The sequence below is a fragment of the Pterocles gutturalis genome, unplaced genomic scaffold, assembly GCF_000699245.1.
Source record: "Pterocles gutturalis isolate BGI_N339 unplaced genomic scaffold, ASM69924v1 scaffold22982, whole genome shotgun sequence".
Taxonomy (NCBI): Eukaryota; Metazoa; Chordata; class Aves; order Pterocliformes; family Pteroclidae; genus Pterocles; species Pterocles gutturalis.
The window spans coordinates 22,556-36,450 of NW_010116108.1; the positions used below are offsets into that span (position 1 = coordinate 22,556).

The window sequence follows — 13,895 nt, forward strand, 5'->3', positions numbered from 1 at the left end:
GATTCAAGAACCATGTTGAAATAAACCGTAATAGGAGCTGAAAGTTAGGAGATTGTTTTCAAGCCAGAAGAGTGTGTGTCTGTAATAGCTTTTCTGTGGGCCCTAGGGGACCTAACAACCAAACTACTTTATAGTTGAAGCTTGACGGCTTTATAATAGGGTTGATAAGATCCAGTCACCTGTTATAGTAGAAGCTATTCCAGTAAATCAAGAGGTTGCTTGTAAGTTCATGTATATAGCTTTCCTTTTTTCTCTCGCCTTTGGTGCATTCGTGAAGTTTTTGTCTGTGTTTCACACACACACCCCCAAACACCACGCCCTCCCACCCCCAATTGTACTGTAGTTTTGCAGCTTTCTTTTTGTAGGTCTAGCTTTTTTCTAATTTTGATTGTTGTGTCACTTACGCTACCTGTTTCAAAGCAAGCCTGATCACAGAAATGGTATTTCAGGAACTTGCTCTGTCAACTCATCTGTTGACAGAGGTGTTTCTTGTCTTCCTGAAACACTTTATATTTTTATATTTTTACTTAAATAGGGCCCTCATTAAACTGAAGTACTTTGTTCTGCATGGTTAGTTTCTGTACAACCGTCTGAGCTTAGGTATCAGAAAAACAGTGTCTTTCCCTTTTAACAGTGGAGAGCTAAAGAACAGGAATGATTTAAGTCATAGGTGCAGGGTGGTAGATCCAAGAGACAGGGTTCCCAAGTCCAAATGTTGCTGTAAAATGATATTTCTATTTTTGTCTTATAAAAGCTTCAAGTTTTTTAATGCAGCTATTTAGTTGTAGAATGCTTATTTATTTTAATCTATACTTAGTACATATTTTAACCATAATAATGGGGAAAATCAACTTTTTGTAAGATTTGCTCACCACAGTATTTTTGAACACTTTAATAGCTATTACTTGTATCTGCATAAGCAGATCATACGTACTAAGTACTTTCAGTTGTGCTTTCCATTACATAAATTAATGACATGACTGATGCTGCAGTATTATGGAGGGCTGTGCTCTCTGATGCTTATCAAGCAGAAAATCTCCTTAGAGTTTTGCATTGGACAAGTTGAAGACAATGCATGACACAAAGAACAAAAAGTAATATTTAGCTAAGCAGACACAGAAAATTTTGAGGGAATGCTGTTATCTCTAAAGCTTCTCTCTCCTGTTACATCATTTGAGAGTCTTTCTCTGTAAAATCTTACAATGATAGTAGTTTGGTCTGTGTGCTTTTGTTTATTTACTTAAGTGCATGTATATACATATTTGTGTGTGTTTATGTACACAAATTTATGTAAACATGTAACTGTAAAAAGTAGCATTTTGTGACAGCTGTTATACCTCATTTTTTTTAAATTGGTTTTATATTTTAGTGTCCTAAAGAGGCCTAGAAGTGTTAATGGGTACTGTGTCTGCAGGGATCTCAGGTTTGTAAAGAGGAGGAAGAATAGAGTATTACACACTTGTATTCTGGACCAAAACTGTTTGCAAAGTATAAAAAAAATGCATAAACTGAGTTCCTTGTGTTTTGGCTACTAATAAAATTTCCATGCTTATATGAGGGAGAGGAGACACGGTTATCTTTCCTGCAATCTGCCCTGTAGTACTTCTGCTTTTCTGTACCAGCAAATACTTCTAATACTGGCATGCGTCCTATTTCTAGTGGTCTCGAGTGCTTTAGAGATAAGACGTGATTAATCTTCATAACATTATAATGTAGCCACAATTATCTTAATGTTACGTATGGAAAAATTGAAGGAGAAAGGTGTTGACTTAGCCAAGGTTACACTAGTAACAGTTACCCAATCCAGGATTAGATCCCCTCTATTTTGACTCAGTAGCCACTGGTCTGTTTAGTGGACCGTGATGACCACTGTTGTCTTCTGGATAGCTCTGAGATTATACTGCTTGGATTAGTTCAAAAGAGTTAGAAAACATGGAAAGTTTATGGAGTTGATATCATGTTAGCCATTACTATTCCTATTGAACATGTTCATACGGAGTCAGCTTGTGCATTTGTTTACATAGCGGAAGAATATGCCTTCTTGTCATAACTATTTGAAGCTAAATGGTAATTCATGCTTAAGTACGTGGTTTTTGTTTGTCTCCTTTCAAAGGAAATTTGCTCCTTCATTTAGATAATTTTAATGTGTGTATTCCTGTGAATGCCAATTAATAGCAGAATATAATGTTTGTTTTTTTTTTCGTTTGGTAGTATAAAAATAACATTCTTAATATGAGAACAGTGATGAATTGGAATTTGTTTGAAAGAATTTGTAGTTTTTTGAATTTAAAGTATAATGTGTGAAGGAATGAAAAACTGGCTCTTACCAGCGGGTATGATTTTTAAGTTTTCATTAACATATTTTTAGTTAACATACACGTTTATGACTTAACATAAGATGAGTATTTTCTGCAGATGAGAACAAAATTTGGTGACTTCTCATCTTGTTAATTCTGTCATGAAGCTTGTTAATAGCTTTGCCTTAGTATCTATTCACTTTTGAAGTTCTGATAGTGTTTTTGTACTTTTTCAAAAACTCAACAGGCATTTTTTTCAACTCGATGTTCAAAGTTTGTTAATATGTCTCCAGCTTCCATATCTTTAACTGTCTCTGAACTATTTTTTTCATATTTAAAACCCACTCCCTTAGAAATGCATATTAAAATTAGTTTTCATAACAGACATTTCTTCTAAGTCCCTGCCACTAAAGAGCACTCTCATCGGAATGAATTCAGCAGCGTGTCATTGTAAAGATTAAACTGCAGCAGCAGCAGTTACAATAATAAATAGATTACAGATCAGTGGGCACCATTAAAAATGGGGATATGGTAGGATGCAGATGGTGAAATAGGGTGCATCTTTCTTGAAGATTAAATTCTACTTTCAAAATCTTGGTTTTCAAAATTAAATACTGTCAGAAAAAAAAAACAGCAATAAATACATCTTGCTTGTTTTTTGCTTAGTTGCTTAAAATATTATATGTTTCAGGGACTTCTTTGGGTGTCCATTGGGTTTCCTGACTTTTGAATTTATTTTAAACCCACACACTTCAATATGTTTCTTTTTCCACTTTTGTGACTGCAGCTTTAAATAGAAAGTCTTCCACTTTGCAGGCAATGCTCAGAGTGTGACCAGGCAGGTAGCAGTGACATGGAGGCTGATATTGCCATGGAAACCTTACCAGATGGGACCAAACGATCAAGAAGGCAGATTAAGGAACCAGTAAAATTTGTTCCTCAGGATGTGCCACCAGAACCGAAGAAAATTCCAATCAGAAACACGGTAAATGATGGTTGAGTTGTAGTTATGCAGCTCATATTAATAATAATTTTGTTTAAAATTACTTGTGTTTTGGACATTTTGAATTGCAGGATTTCAATTTGATTGATGTTCTATTTTTGTTATAAATTCCCTTTCCTCTGTTTAATGCTTTATTACTTGTGTTAAATATGTAGTTTTGCTACAGTAAAAAGCTCAGATACACAGTACTGAACTGAAGAGCTGTACAAGCTTTTCCTTTTACCTGGGTCACAAAGTCCTCTGTTAATTGCAGAAAAAATGAAAATTCAGTTTGCACTTAAACTTAAGCCTGTACAGCTTTTCTTCACATTGATAATAAGGTCACTTTGTTCTTTTATGCTAAGATCGAATTGGTAATTACAACTGTAAATTAATTAGTCATTTCCTTATGTACAGGCAACCTACTGACTGGCTGTGCGTTTTGTGACTATCACAAGACCCTGTTATTTCAGTTTGTTTAGCTTCCTAGTCTTACTAGTCATTATATATTTTCTCAGACTTTCCCGGTGGATAGTTTTTAGAGAAGCAGAAGCTGTTGCTTCCTGTACTGATGAAATATTTAGCATCTTTCTTTGATTTGAAAGTGGAACTTTTTTATTAATCACTGTATTCTGTTGTGTTTCTCTGGTGCTCTAATCCTTAAAATTTTGCTCTCTTGCTCGTAAAACAATGTTTTTCATGTGTGATGTGTCACATTACCTATAAAATGCATATACAAGTGTCAGAGGGCTTTTAGGTCCAGTTTAGGGAATGAGTAGTGTTCCCATGACCCTTTGGACATGAGTAGTAATTACCTATAAACTGGTGATTAATCTTCCAATATACTTCTTAGCATTAGGAAATACTTAAACCCTCACATGTTAGAGTCAGACATACTTCATCTCTCATACAACACAACTTTATTTTCCTCACAGGGCTTTCCAGACTTTTATGCTTGTACTAGCAGATACCATACTTAACTCTTCTGAGTATACACTGATAGGGTTAAACAAGTGTTTTCCTGACCGAACTTTAAATGTTTGCTTTAATTACATTTCAAAATATGTGGAACGGTTTGAGCCGCATCTTTGATTTACCTAACGGCTTCCATTTCCTGGTCTATGACTAAGAAGAACTTTTAAGAATGACTCAAGCCAAAGTGATTAGTTTAGCTTAAACTGTAAGGAATGTGAGTAATCAAAAATTAAGTTTTGTGGATAATTGAGAATCTCTGTAGGGGAGAAACTTTTTTTTCTTTCTTTGTCTCATTGAGGGAAACTTCCTTTCTTCCACATGTGTAAGAACACGTAGGTTCTTACAGCTGTCTGGGGAAGTTCAGCTGACTGTTACCATACTGTTGTTCACACAGAAAGATGACTTATCTAGTGTTCCTGCTTACTGAACCCTTTGCATCTTCTCTCCTTCTCTCTCTTCTGTCTTTGTACACCTAATATAATGATATTAGGGGTGGGGAATCATGATTATGACATTATGATTTGGCACTTCACAGGTTAGAGAGTATGCTACACACATTGTGGTAGCTAATACAGAGACTAAATTTACTTTGAGTGCACTAGTATTTTGGCACGGTACAGCATTGTACCAATGGAAGAATTACAGCTACCAGTCTAAGAAAGACTTTGTTCCTCTGTTTGAATTTTAAGGCTCTCTTTCGGTTCTCTCCAGTTCTCTGCTTTTCTACCACATACAGATTTGCAAGATAATATCTTTACTGTCCTGTGGGCAGGGCTTCTCTCTCAAAGTTATCTCCACTCTTCTAGCTTTCCCATAGCTGATAGGTTTGGTTTGGTTTTTTTAATTATATTTATTTACTACTGTCTTCTACATAACTATGGAAGAGAAGGTTCACATCCTTGACACTTGCTGGATCTCTCTCTCTAGACTAGGCTGAATTCCTTCGTTTCAGCTCTTTCATGATCTTGGTGCACTTAGACTGTATAACAAAATGAAGATAACAGACCTCTGAAGACTTAATAGATATTTCCTGGCGGTTTGGGATTCACATTCACCTTTGCTATGAACCCGAGAAAGTTACTGTTAGTTTTTGTTGCTTGTTTGTTCTGTTTTGGTTTTGTTTTCTTTAAGAATGTAGTACTTTTTAATTCATTAGGTCTGGTTCTGGCTGTATATTTGAGGGGAAAAAACCTGACCTGTGAACAACTTCTCGTATGACGTTTACTTGAGTCTGACTACACAGAGAACGTCTGTGTGGTGCATTTCAACAATGATCACCAGATATTTGTTCTGTTGTTTGTGTGCTCACTGCTCAAATCCTTTAAAATAGTTAAAAAAATAAATTAACAATTTGAAAATATACTTACTTCACAGTCTTTTCAGTGTACTTTGTATCTCTGGACATGTTTTATTTGGTCTAGTTGCTTACAGTTATAATCAAGGAGTACAATTATAAGACTGTTGAATTGTGTATCTGTTACTCTTAAGGGAATTTCCATTTGTTTTGCATAAGTTTATCTTGAATTGATATAATTGAAAGAAGGTTTTTTTGCCACATACCCAAGAGAACAGAATGCATCTTACATGTTTGGATTTCATTGTAGTGGTTTATTCTAGTTAACTCTTCATTACTTTGTTGACAGAAATTGTGGGTAAGTCCTAATATTTTATTTTAATAAAGTTGCATTAGGTGTTACTGATGAAAATAATAGCTGGTATCTGTAAGACATTTTATACAAATGCATATGATTAATTAAGCCTATATGCTAACTATATGAAAAAAATATTCCATGTTGAATTATACTTTCGGAATTGATATTTTCTGATCAGCTTGTCCTGCAGCTCCTATTTGGTAACACTGACTTCAGAGACGGTAAAGGAATACCCTGTTTCATGAAAAACTGCCTTTTTCCGTGTTCGTGGTTTTTTTTTTTTTTTTTTCTAATTTCTGTCTGCTTGGGGTGTACTGTGAAGAGTAAAAGATCCTTTTAGAAGCATGCATAATTTTACCATTTTTTCTCATCCAATCTAATTATGGATGTGTACTTAAGTCCTGCAAGTTATTATTTTTTTTTAGTCATTTGAAGCACCCGAATTCATTGATGTTGTGGATTTTCTTTTCCAGGGCTAAATTGTTTTTAAAGAAAATAGTGGTGGTTTTTTTCTGCTTTGAATGTAACCTTACAAATTCCTTTTGCGTTATTGCGAAAAATAATAAGGATATCTAATTTTACCTTCTGCAACTTGTACTGTTTCTCCTCCTTCTTTTCCTTTATGGGCTTAACAGTTCTTTTCAAGTTTTTCTCTTCTTAAGTCTCCTAAGCACTTAACCGTACATCTGTGTCAGGGTACTCTTAGCAGAGGTTTAGAGTGGAATGCTCTGTATTTTGTTGAATGAGGTGCCTTTTCTTCATATCTTCAGTCTGCTAGTTCAAACAGCTCGACTCAAATGATTACTGGCTGGGAAGAGCTGTGAGGAATATTCATTTTCCAGCTCATTCACAGGGAGGTGATACTGTTTAATGAAAACTCAGGTTTTCTCCTAGGGACTGAATTGTTCCAATCTTCATTCAGTCTAATCTTACATCAGAACAGTGATGGCCAGAGACCTGTGGGATTTGGAGTTACACCAGTGTTCACAGCTTCTGTGTGATTTCAGAGACTTAGTTTCTTTCTATAATTTGGAATTGTGAGAGAAGTAAGACTGGAGCAGGTTATTCAAAGTCAGGAGAGTGCTTCTCCCTTCCACGGTTCTCTATGTTAATGTGTGTCAGGGCAGTATTTTGCACCCTGTGTAATAATATAATATAACAATGCTGTATAAGCTTTGTAAAACAACCCTGTGAATGCTCTCTGGTATTTCCATCTCTTAGTTTCCAAATACTTCAGAGGATATTTATATCAAGAAGAGCAGCTGTTTCAAATAAAAATGGGAGGACAAGGAACAAGTCCATCCATTTGCATTGTTTTGGAGAGAGCGCCTATCATCTTGTACATGGAAATGTAACTCAAGTATACGAGAAGACCTTTCTGATTTCAAACTTCCTAAGAAAGACCATGTAAAAGAATACACCTAAACGCACAAGGGTAAATTTAAACATACCAGAATTCTACTCTGAGTCAGGGTCTATACAAATTATAAGTGAATGTAAGTAGACAAGACGTTAGGCCTTTATCCTTTAATCTGTTGTATGAGGGCGGTATTTCTGGACAGAATTTAATTCATTGTTTGCTTATTCAAGCCATATTTATGCTGTTTCAAGCCTTATGTAGTAATCTTTTAAACAATTATCTGAATTTTGTTGCATAACTCTTCAAACTAGCTTTATTTAAAATCTGTAAACTCTATAATTCCAATTTCATACTTTTATAAGCTTCAGAATTAGCTAATAGCTAATAGAAATCAATAGCTGATCTGCATAAACCGTTAGATGTCTAAAAACATTCTTTAAATATTTGTTAAAAACCTGAAGATAGATGTATGTTGACATTTGGTTTTTAGAACTGTACAGTTTTTTAATGTTGGATATTCTTATAATAAAAAGATTAACAATGTACAATAGTTTGTTTATTTGGAAAAAATCTTTAAAAAGATATGGATAGTGCTTTACATCAGGAAGTTGAGAGAATGCTTTTCGTCTGCTCAACTGTGTATGTTCAGTTTTTCAGAGACTTTATGAGATTATCCATCATTACAAAAAACAGCTTTTAACAAATTACCAACTTCCTTTGCTATCCTTGAATGAAAAAAACCCATGCAGGTTATTGTTTATCAGAGATGTCATTGCTAAAATAAGTTTGTTAGTCTGGTGTCATATTTTTTCAAAATAACTGTTCTCCTGTCCCTTGAAAAATATTCTATCAAGTATATTTCAGTGAATTTCTTTCATTTAAAATTTCATACCTACTGTATGTGTTGTTGTCTGGAAGTGTAATGGAGTTTCTGTAAGAAATGTCACATACATGCACGTCTTCTAAAGAAATATTTTGCAGCTTAGGCTAGCTGTGTGCCGTAAGAGGTGGTAGGGGATGCATTTTTTTTCTGTAATTCTGGTGTATCCTTTGAACTTAAGTAGTGTTTGTGTTGCTGAATATTCCATCCTCAAACAAATGCTGTCAGATCCTGGTACTCTTAGTGAGAATATTAGAGGATGGTATTTTTTTTGTGTGTGGAAATTCAGTTTTTGGTTCCTTTTTACTGAAAAGGAAGTATCTACCCAGTGTTGTAAAAGTGAAAAGGGCTTTTTGTAAAGGCATTTTGGGAACTGACTAGTTTGTTGAGGGATTTAGATGAAACCTGATCTTCTGATACCAAACTTATTTTTATTATCTAAAACCTGAAAATCTAATAGTTTTTTAATTACACGGTATGAAGTCCAAATGAACAGACAGTGATTTTTCTGTTTAGCAGTAAATAGTCTGTGTTTTGGGGAAGGAATTCTTATCCAACACTATGATGTTCATTCTTTGGAACATGGAAGAAAACAAATCTGTGCCTGAGAGTAGATTAGTTTTTAAAAATAATAATAATAAAAAAGTACTGACAAAGTGCCTAGAAACTGTTTTTAGAACAGGGAGTTGTTGAGAATACTGCTTTTGTTTTACAAATACATACTGTTATTTAAAATAAATTATTATTTCTTGCTTTGTTTCAAATAGGAAAAGATAGTAGAGGAGTGATTATTTTTTATTACCAAGTATATTAAAAGATAAACAGGACTGTTATCTTGTATTTAACTGAAGGATTTCCACTGAAGTGCTTTCCAAACATCTATTGTGTAACTTAATTATGTGATGTCATAGATACAAGTTTTGAATAAAAGATGGGTCCAGGAGGAAAACAGAACAACAATTCCAATTTGAGTGTAAGTAAGTGCTTCATAAAAAACAGCAAATAATTTTAAAACACGTAAACTTGTCAGTCATACTTTTAATTATCATTGTCAGTGATTGGTCAGCCATTGAAATATGACTTCTAAATAAGTACCTGGAAGACCTTTTTTTAAAGCATCTATCTCATAGTAGTGTTTTTGACATATTCAACTTAAAAGAAATTGCTGTCAACTGAACATTAATGCTCCAGAACAAAATAATCAGGAGTTATTCAGCTTTCTGAAACTTAAAGGTTTTTCAGCACTGAATGTAAAAGCTCAACTGAGGCTATGACATGTCAGTACAAGCGTGTACAAGCTAGATCACTCAACCTGCCAAATACATGGATACGTGATAGTATAGGACTCGTTCTGTTGGCTTGAGGTCAAATTTAGAAAGGAGGAAAGTAAGATAAATTGATGCAGCTCTTCCACAATGCTTGAAGCAAATGGAGTGTATCAGAGTTTTTAATTTGTTTTTTGTTTGCTTGTTTGGGGCTTGGGGGGTGTTTTTTTTCTTTGGTTTGTTTTTTAAGAAGGCAGGGGGGTGGAAGGGGGAAACCCATAGATGAAGAATCACTTCTTTTTGATGTAGCAAAGGCATGAAGACATGGACATATTCCAAATGGTATTCCAGTGATGTAAATATTGATATCTGTGTAAGTAAAGGTAGCTGGTATATCTATCACCTCTGCAAATAAGTGCATTTAAGTTCAGTTTTCCAGAAGATAACTTGTTTAGTGACATCTGCAAGTTGACTTTTTCTGTCCATTTTGCCCTCCTGCTTCTGTTTCAGTTCTCCAAAAGTGTGCTTTGGAGGATGTTAGTGTTAAAAAGGATATAAAGCAATCCTGCTAGTTCTCAAATTCTGTTATATGTTTAAGTCTTAGAAACAGTCGTTTCAAGTTAATTGACAGATTCAGTGATAGTGTAGCTTAACAACAGGAATGTTGCAGAATTTTTGCTTTTCTAGAAAATAGAAAGTTCTCAAGAGAATGGAAACTAAAAGAAAAGGGGGGGGGGAATTGGAATTCTGTGTAATTAAGTTTCATGGTAGACTTGTTTCTCTTTATAATCATATTTTGATTTGCTGCTGTTTCTTTTTGTCTGGCAGTTCCTTTTTTATTACTGCTGGCTTTACAGAAAATTAAATAATTATTTCCGAGATAGATTTTGAATAATAGTGGTATGTACCATTTAAGGTGTTCAGTTTGATCTGTATTGAGCGAGTGTGCCATCTTGTGTCTATATAGCTGTCCCTACCTTTATTTAAAATAATTTTGTGCCTGTGTGGTGCCATCAGTAGAATATTTTTTCTGCCTTTTAATAAAGCAAAGGAAGTCAAAGCGATTTTTCTGCAACTGGCTTGATTGTAACTTTTCATTGGCAAAGGATGTTTGTAACATTGAACTCTTAATAAGGACTGGGCGACATCACGGATTAAAAATTTCTGTCTTAGCAAAATGATCATGGTTTGTGTATAACCATGAGAGAGATCTGTACAGTTTTAACCTGTGTTTTTTTTCTCAGGCTTTTGAAAATCTATAGTTTGCTTTATTCATGTTCTTAATAGCCCAGTGATTTCATTAGGTTACTTTTTTGGTAGTAGCGGAAGTTTTGCCAATTTGTTTTCCTAGAGTGTTCTGCTCTGCTGGTGTTTCCTATCAGAGTCATCTTCTGTTCTGTAGTAAAGAAATGACTCCTTGCCATGACCACTTTGTTTGGAATGGAATAATTACATAGCATGCTGATATTTACTGATCTGTTTTATTTTTTTTGTCTTTAAATTCTCATTAATGAGCATGTTAAAGGCTTTTCATTCCTGTCCTAAAGTATCATCTTGTGGCAGTTGCCATGTGTGGGTTGCATGTGTCTAACACAAAGGTAGCTGTGTTTTGTTCTGGACTGTGTTGTCCATTCCGAATAGTAGATATTTTAGATCACATCTGCCTTTTGCAGTGAAACAAAATGCATTCTTGGATAGCACTGGTGTTGATGAGGGTTTTGCTTGGGTGCTGATAACATGCGTTTTTACCTTCCTGACTTAATGTTTGGAAATGCAGGGACAAATTTCACAAAACTAGCTTGCTCTGTTTTATGATATAGAGAAGTCCTAAATTGAAGGTATCTCTGTAGTACTGAATTGACAAACCATTGCTTTTATATCCATCTTACACTGGATTAACATCTGTTTCCCAATAAATTCTGAATATGAACAAGTTTATCTCAGTAGTAGTAGTGTATACCATTGGGCATATATGATAACACTGTTCCTTTAAGCTTTTCTTCTATAAGATATCTTAAACTTGAGAGAAGTTATTCAAAGCATTTTAAAATGAAAATACAGTACTTTGAGGCAAACAGAAGTGAAAAATATTGGACAAAATAATCCCGGTTGATCTGATTCTTTTCTGTGAACCTGTAAAGTTGGTGAAAACTTGTGTAAAATTACAGATGCCTACTTACTGGAAGGCTATTGTTGATAATCACAGAATGTTAAATTTTCAGTTGTGAATTTGATATTATTTTCCGTTGTGAATGCTGGTAGTAGAATAATAGCTTCCAGAAAAAGTTACATTGCAAAAATGTTTAAGTGTGCAAATCAGTTTGGAAAAACATTAATGTAAAATTCTGTTACTTTAAAAACATATAAAAGTATCCTACAAATACGTATGTCAAAGGTGTTGATTTTAATGATTGTTTTCTAGTGATTGTCAAACAGATTCAATGTTTGAAGGTTTAGAAATCTAATGGAAGCATAGTGCAAGTAAAATTTAATGTGACATATGACATTCCTTGTCGTATGCATCACACATTAGGTAGCAGACAGATGAAAACACTTGATTGACAAAGATGACTACATTATTTATAAATCTTGTATCTCTAGATGAAGAATAGAATTCATCACTTCTTAAAATATCATTATTAACTTATAATCCTTTGCACTTAGGGTAAAAAATATTTCATTGCTACCTATATTTCCAAATTATATATCAGTTTTCAAGATGGCATTACTCTGACTGTACAAAGCGTGCATTATTTTCTCTTGCTGCTTAAACACGTTGCCTGTAACACGTATTGGCATGCACCTTTACACCTACTTCTTAATCTTTACACAGCTACATTCAGCAGGTCCTATATGGCTTAAAATTGCCAAAGTTTTTAGGTGATCTTAGGCCTTCCAAAGAGGAAGGCAGACAAAAATCCCAGAAGGCCTGTGTGGATGAACAAGGAACTCCTGAGAAAACTCAAACAAAAAAAGGAAGCATACAAAGGGTGGAAGCAAGGACAGGTAGCCTGGGGACAATACAGAGACACTGTCAGTGAAGCCAGAGATCAGGTTAGGAAAGCTAAAGCCCTAATAGAATTAAATATGGCCAAGGATGTTAAGGGTAGCAGGAAGAGCTTCTATAGGTATGTCATTGATAAAAGTAGGCCTAGGGAAAATGTGGGCCCCCTCCGGAAGGAAGCGGGAGACCTGGTGACCCAGGATATTACAAAGACTGAGGTACTTAATGACTTCTTTACCTCGATCTTCAGTGGCAAGAGCTCAAGCCACACTGCCCAAGTTGCAGAATGCAAAGGCACAGAGTGGGAGAAGGAAGAACTGCCAGCTGTAGGAGAAGATCAGGTCCGAGACCATTTGAAGAACCTGAAGGCACACAAGTCCATGGGACCTGATGAGATATAACCACGGGTCCTGAGGGAACTGGCAGATGAAGTTGCCAAACCACTGTCCATCATACTTGAGAAGTTGTGGCACTCTGGTGAAGTTCCCGCAGACTGGGAAAGGGGAAACATAACCCCCATTTTTAAAAAAGGAAATAAGGAAGACCTAGGAAACTAGGGGCCAGTCAATCTCACCTCTGTGCCTGGCAAGATAATGGAGCAAATCCTCCTGGAAACTATGCTTGCACATGGCTTCCAAACTGGCACATAGAAAACAAGGAGGTGATTGGTGACAATGAACTCGGCTTTACCAAGGGGAAATCATGCCTCACAAATTTGGTGGCCTTCTGAGACGGGGCCACAGCGCTGGTGGATAAGGGAAGAGCAACTGACATCATCTACCTGGACTTGTGCAAAGCCTTTGACACTGTCCCACACAACATCCTTCTCTCTTAAGTTGGAGAGACATGGATTTCATGGAAGGACCACTCACTGGATAAGGAATTGACTAGACGGCCACACTCAAAGAGTTGTGGTCAATGGCTCGATGTCCAAGTGGAGACTGGTGACAAGTGGTGTTCCACAGGGGTCAGTACTGGGACCAGTGCTGTTAAACATCTTTGTGGGAGACATGAACAGTGGGATTGAGTGCACCCTCAGCAAGTTTGCCAATGACACCAAGCTGTGTGGTCCAGTAAACATGCTGGAGGGAGGGGATGCCATCCAGAGGGACCTTGACAGGCTTGAGAGGTGGACCAATGCAAACCTCATGAAGTTGAACAAAGCCAAGTGCAAGGTCCTGCACATGGGTCTGGGCAATCCCAAGCACAAATACAGGCTTGGCAGTGAATGGCTTGAGTGCAGCCTTGAGGAGAAGGACTTGAGGGTGTTGGTTAATGAAAAGCTGAGCATGAGCCAACAGTATGTGCTTGCAGCCCATAAGGCCAACCAGATCCTAGGTTGCATCAAAAGAAGCATTAGCAGCAGGTCAAAGGAGGTGATTCTCCCCCTCCACTCTGCTCTTGTGAGACCCCACCTGGAGTACTGTGTTCAGATGTGGGGTCCCCAACATAAAAAAGACCTGGACCTGTTGGAGAGAGT

At 36.0% G+C, this 13,895-nt stretch overlaps 1 protein-coding gene across 1 annotated transcript in view; it reads left to right on the forward strand.

The window, feature by feature from the left end:
* PHF14 (PHD finger protein 14) overlaps nucleotides 1-13,895 on the forward strand; it is a gene marked incomplete at its 5' end in the record, with an annotated part of 36,120 nt that overhangs the window by 19,629 nt on the left and 2,596 nt on the right. Inside the window, one exon of the mRNA XM_010075414.1 lies at nucleotides 3,114-3,282. Coding sequence (XP_010073716.1) covers nucleotides 3,114-3,282 — 169 coding nt within the window. The remainder of the gene's footprint in view (nucleotides 1-3,113; nucleotides 3,283-13,895) is intronic.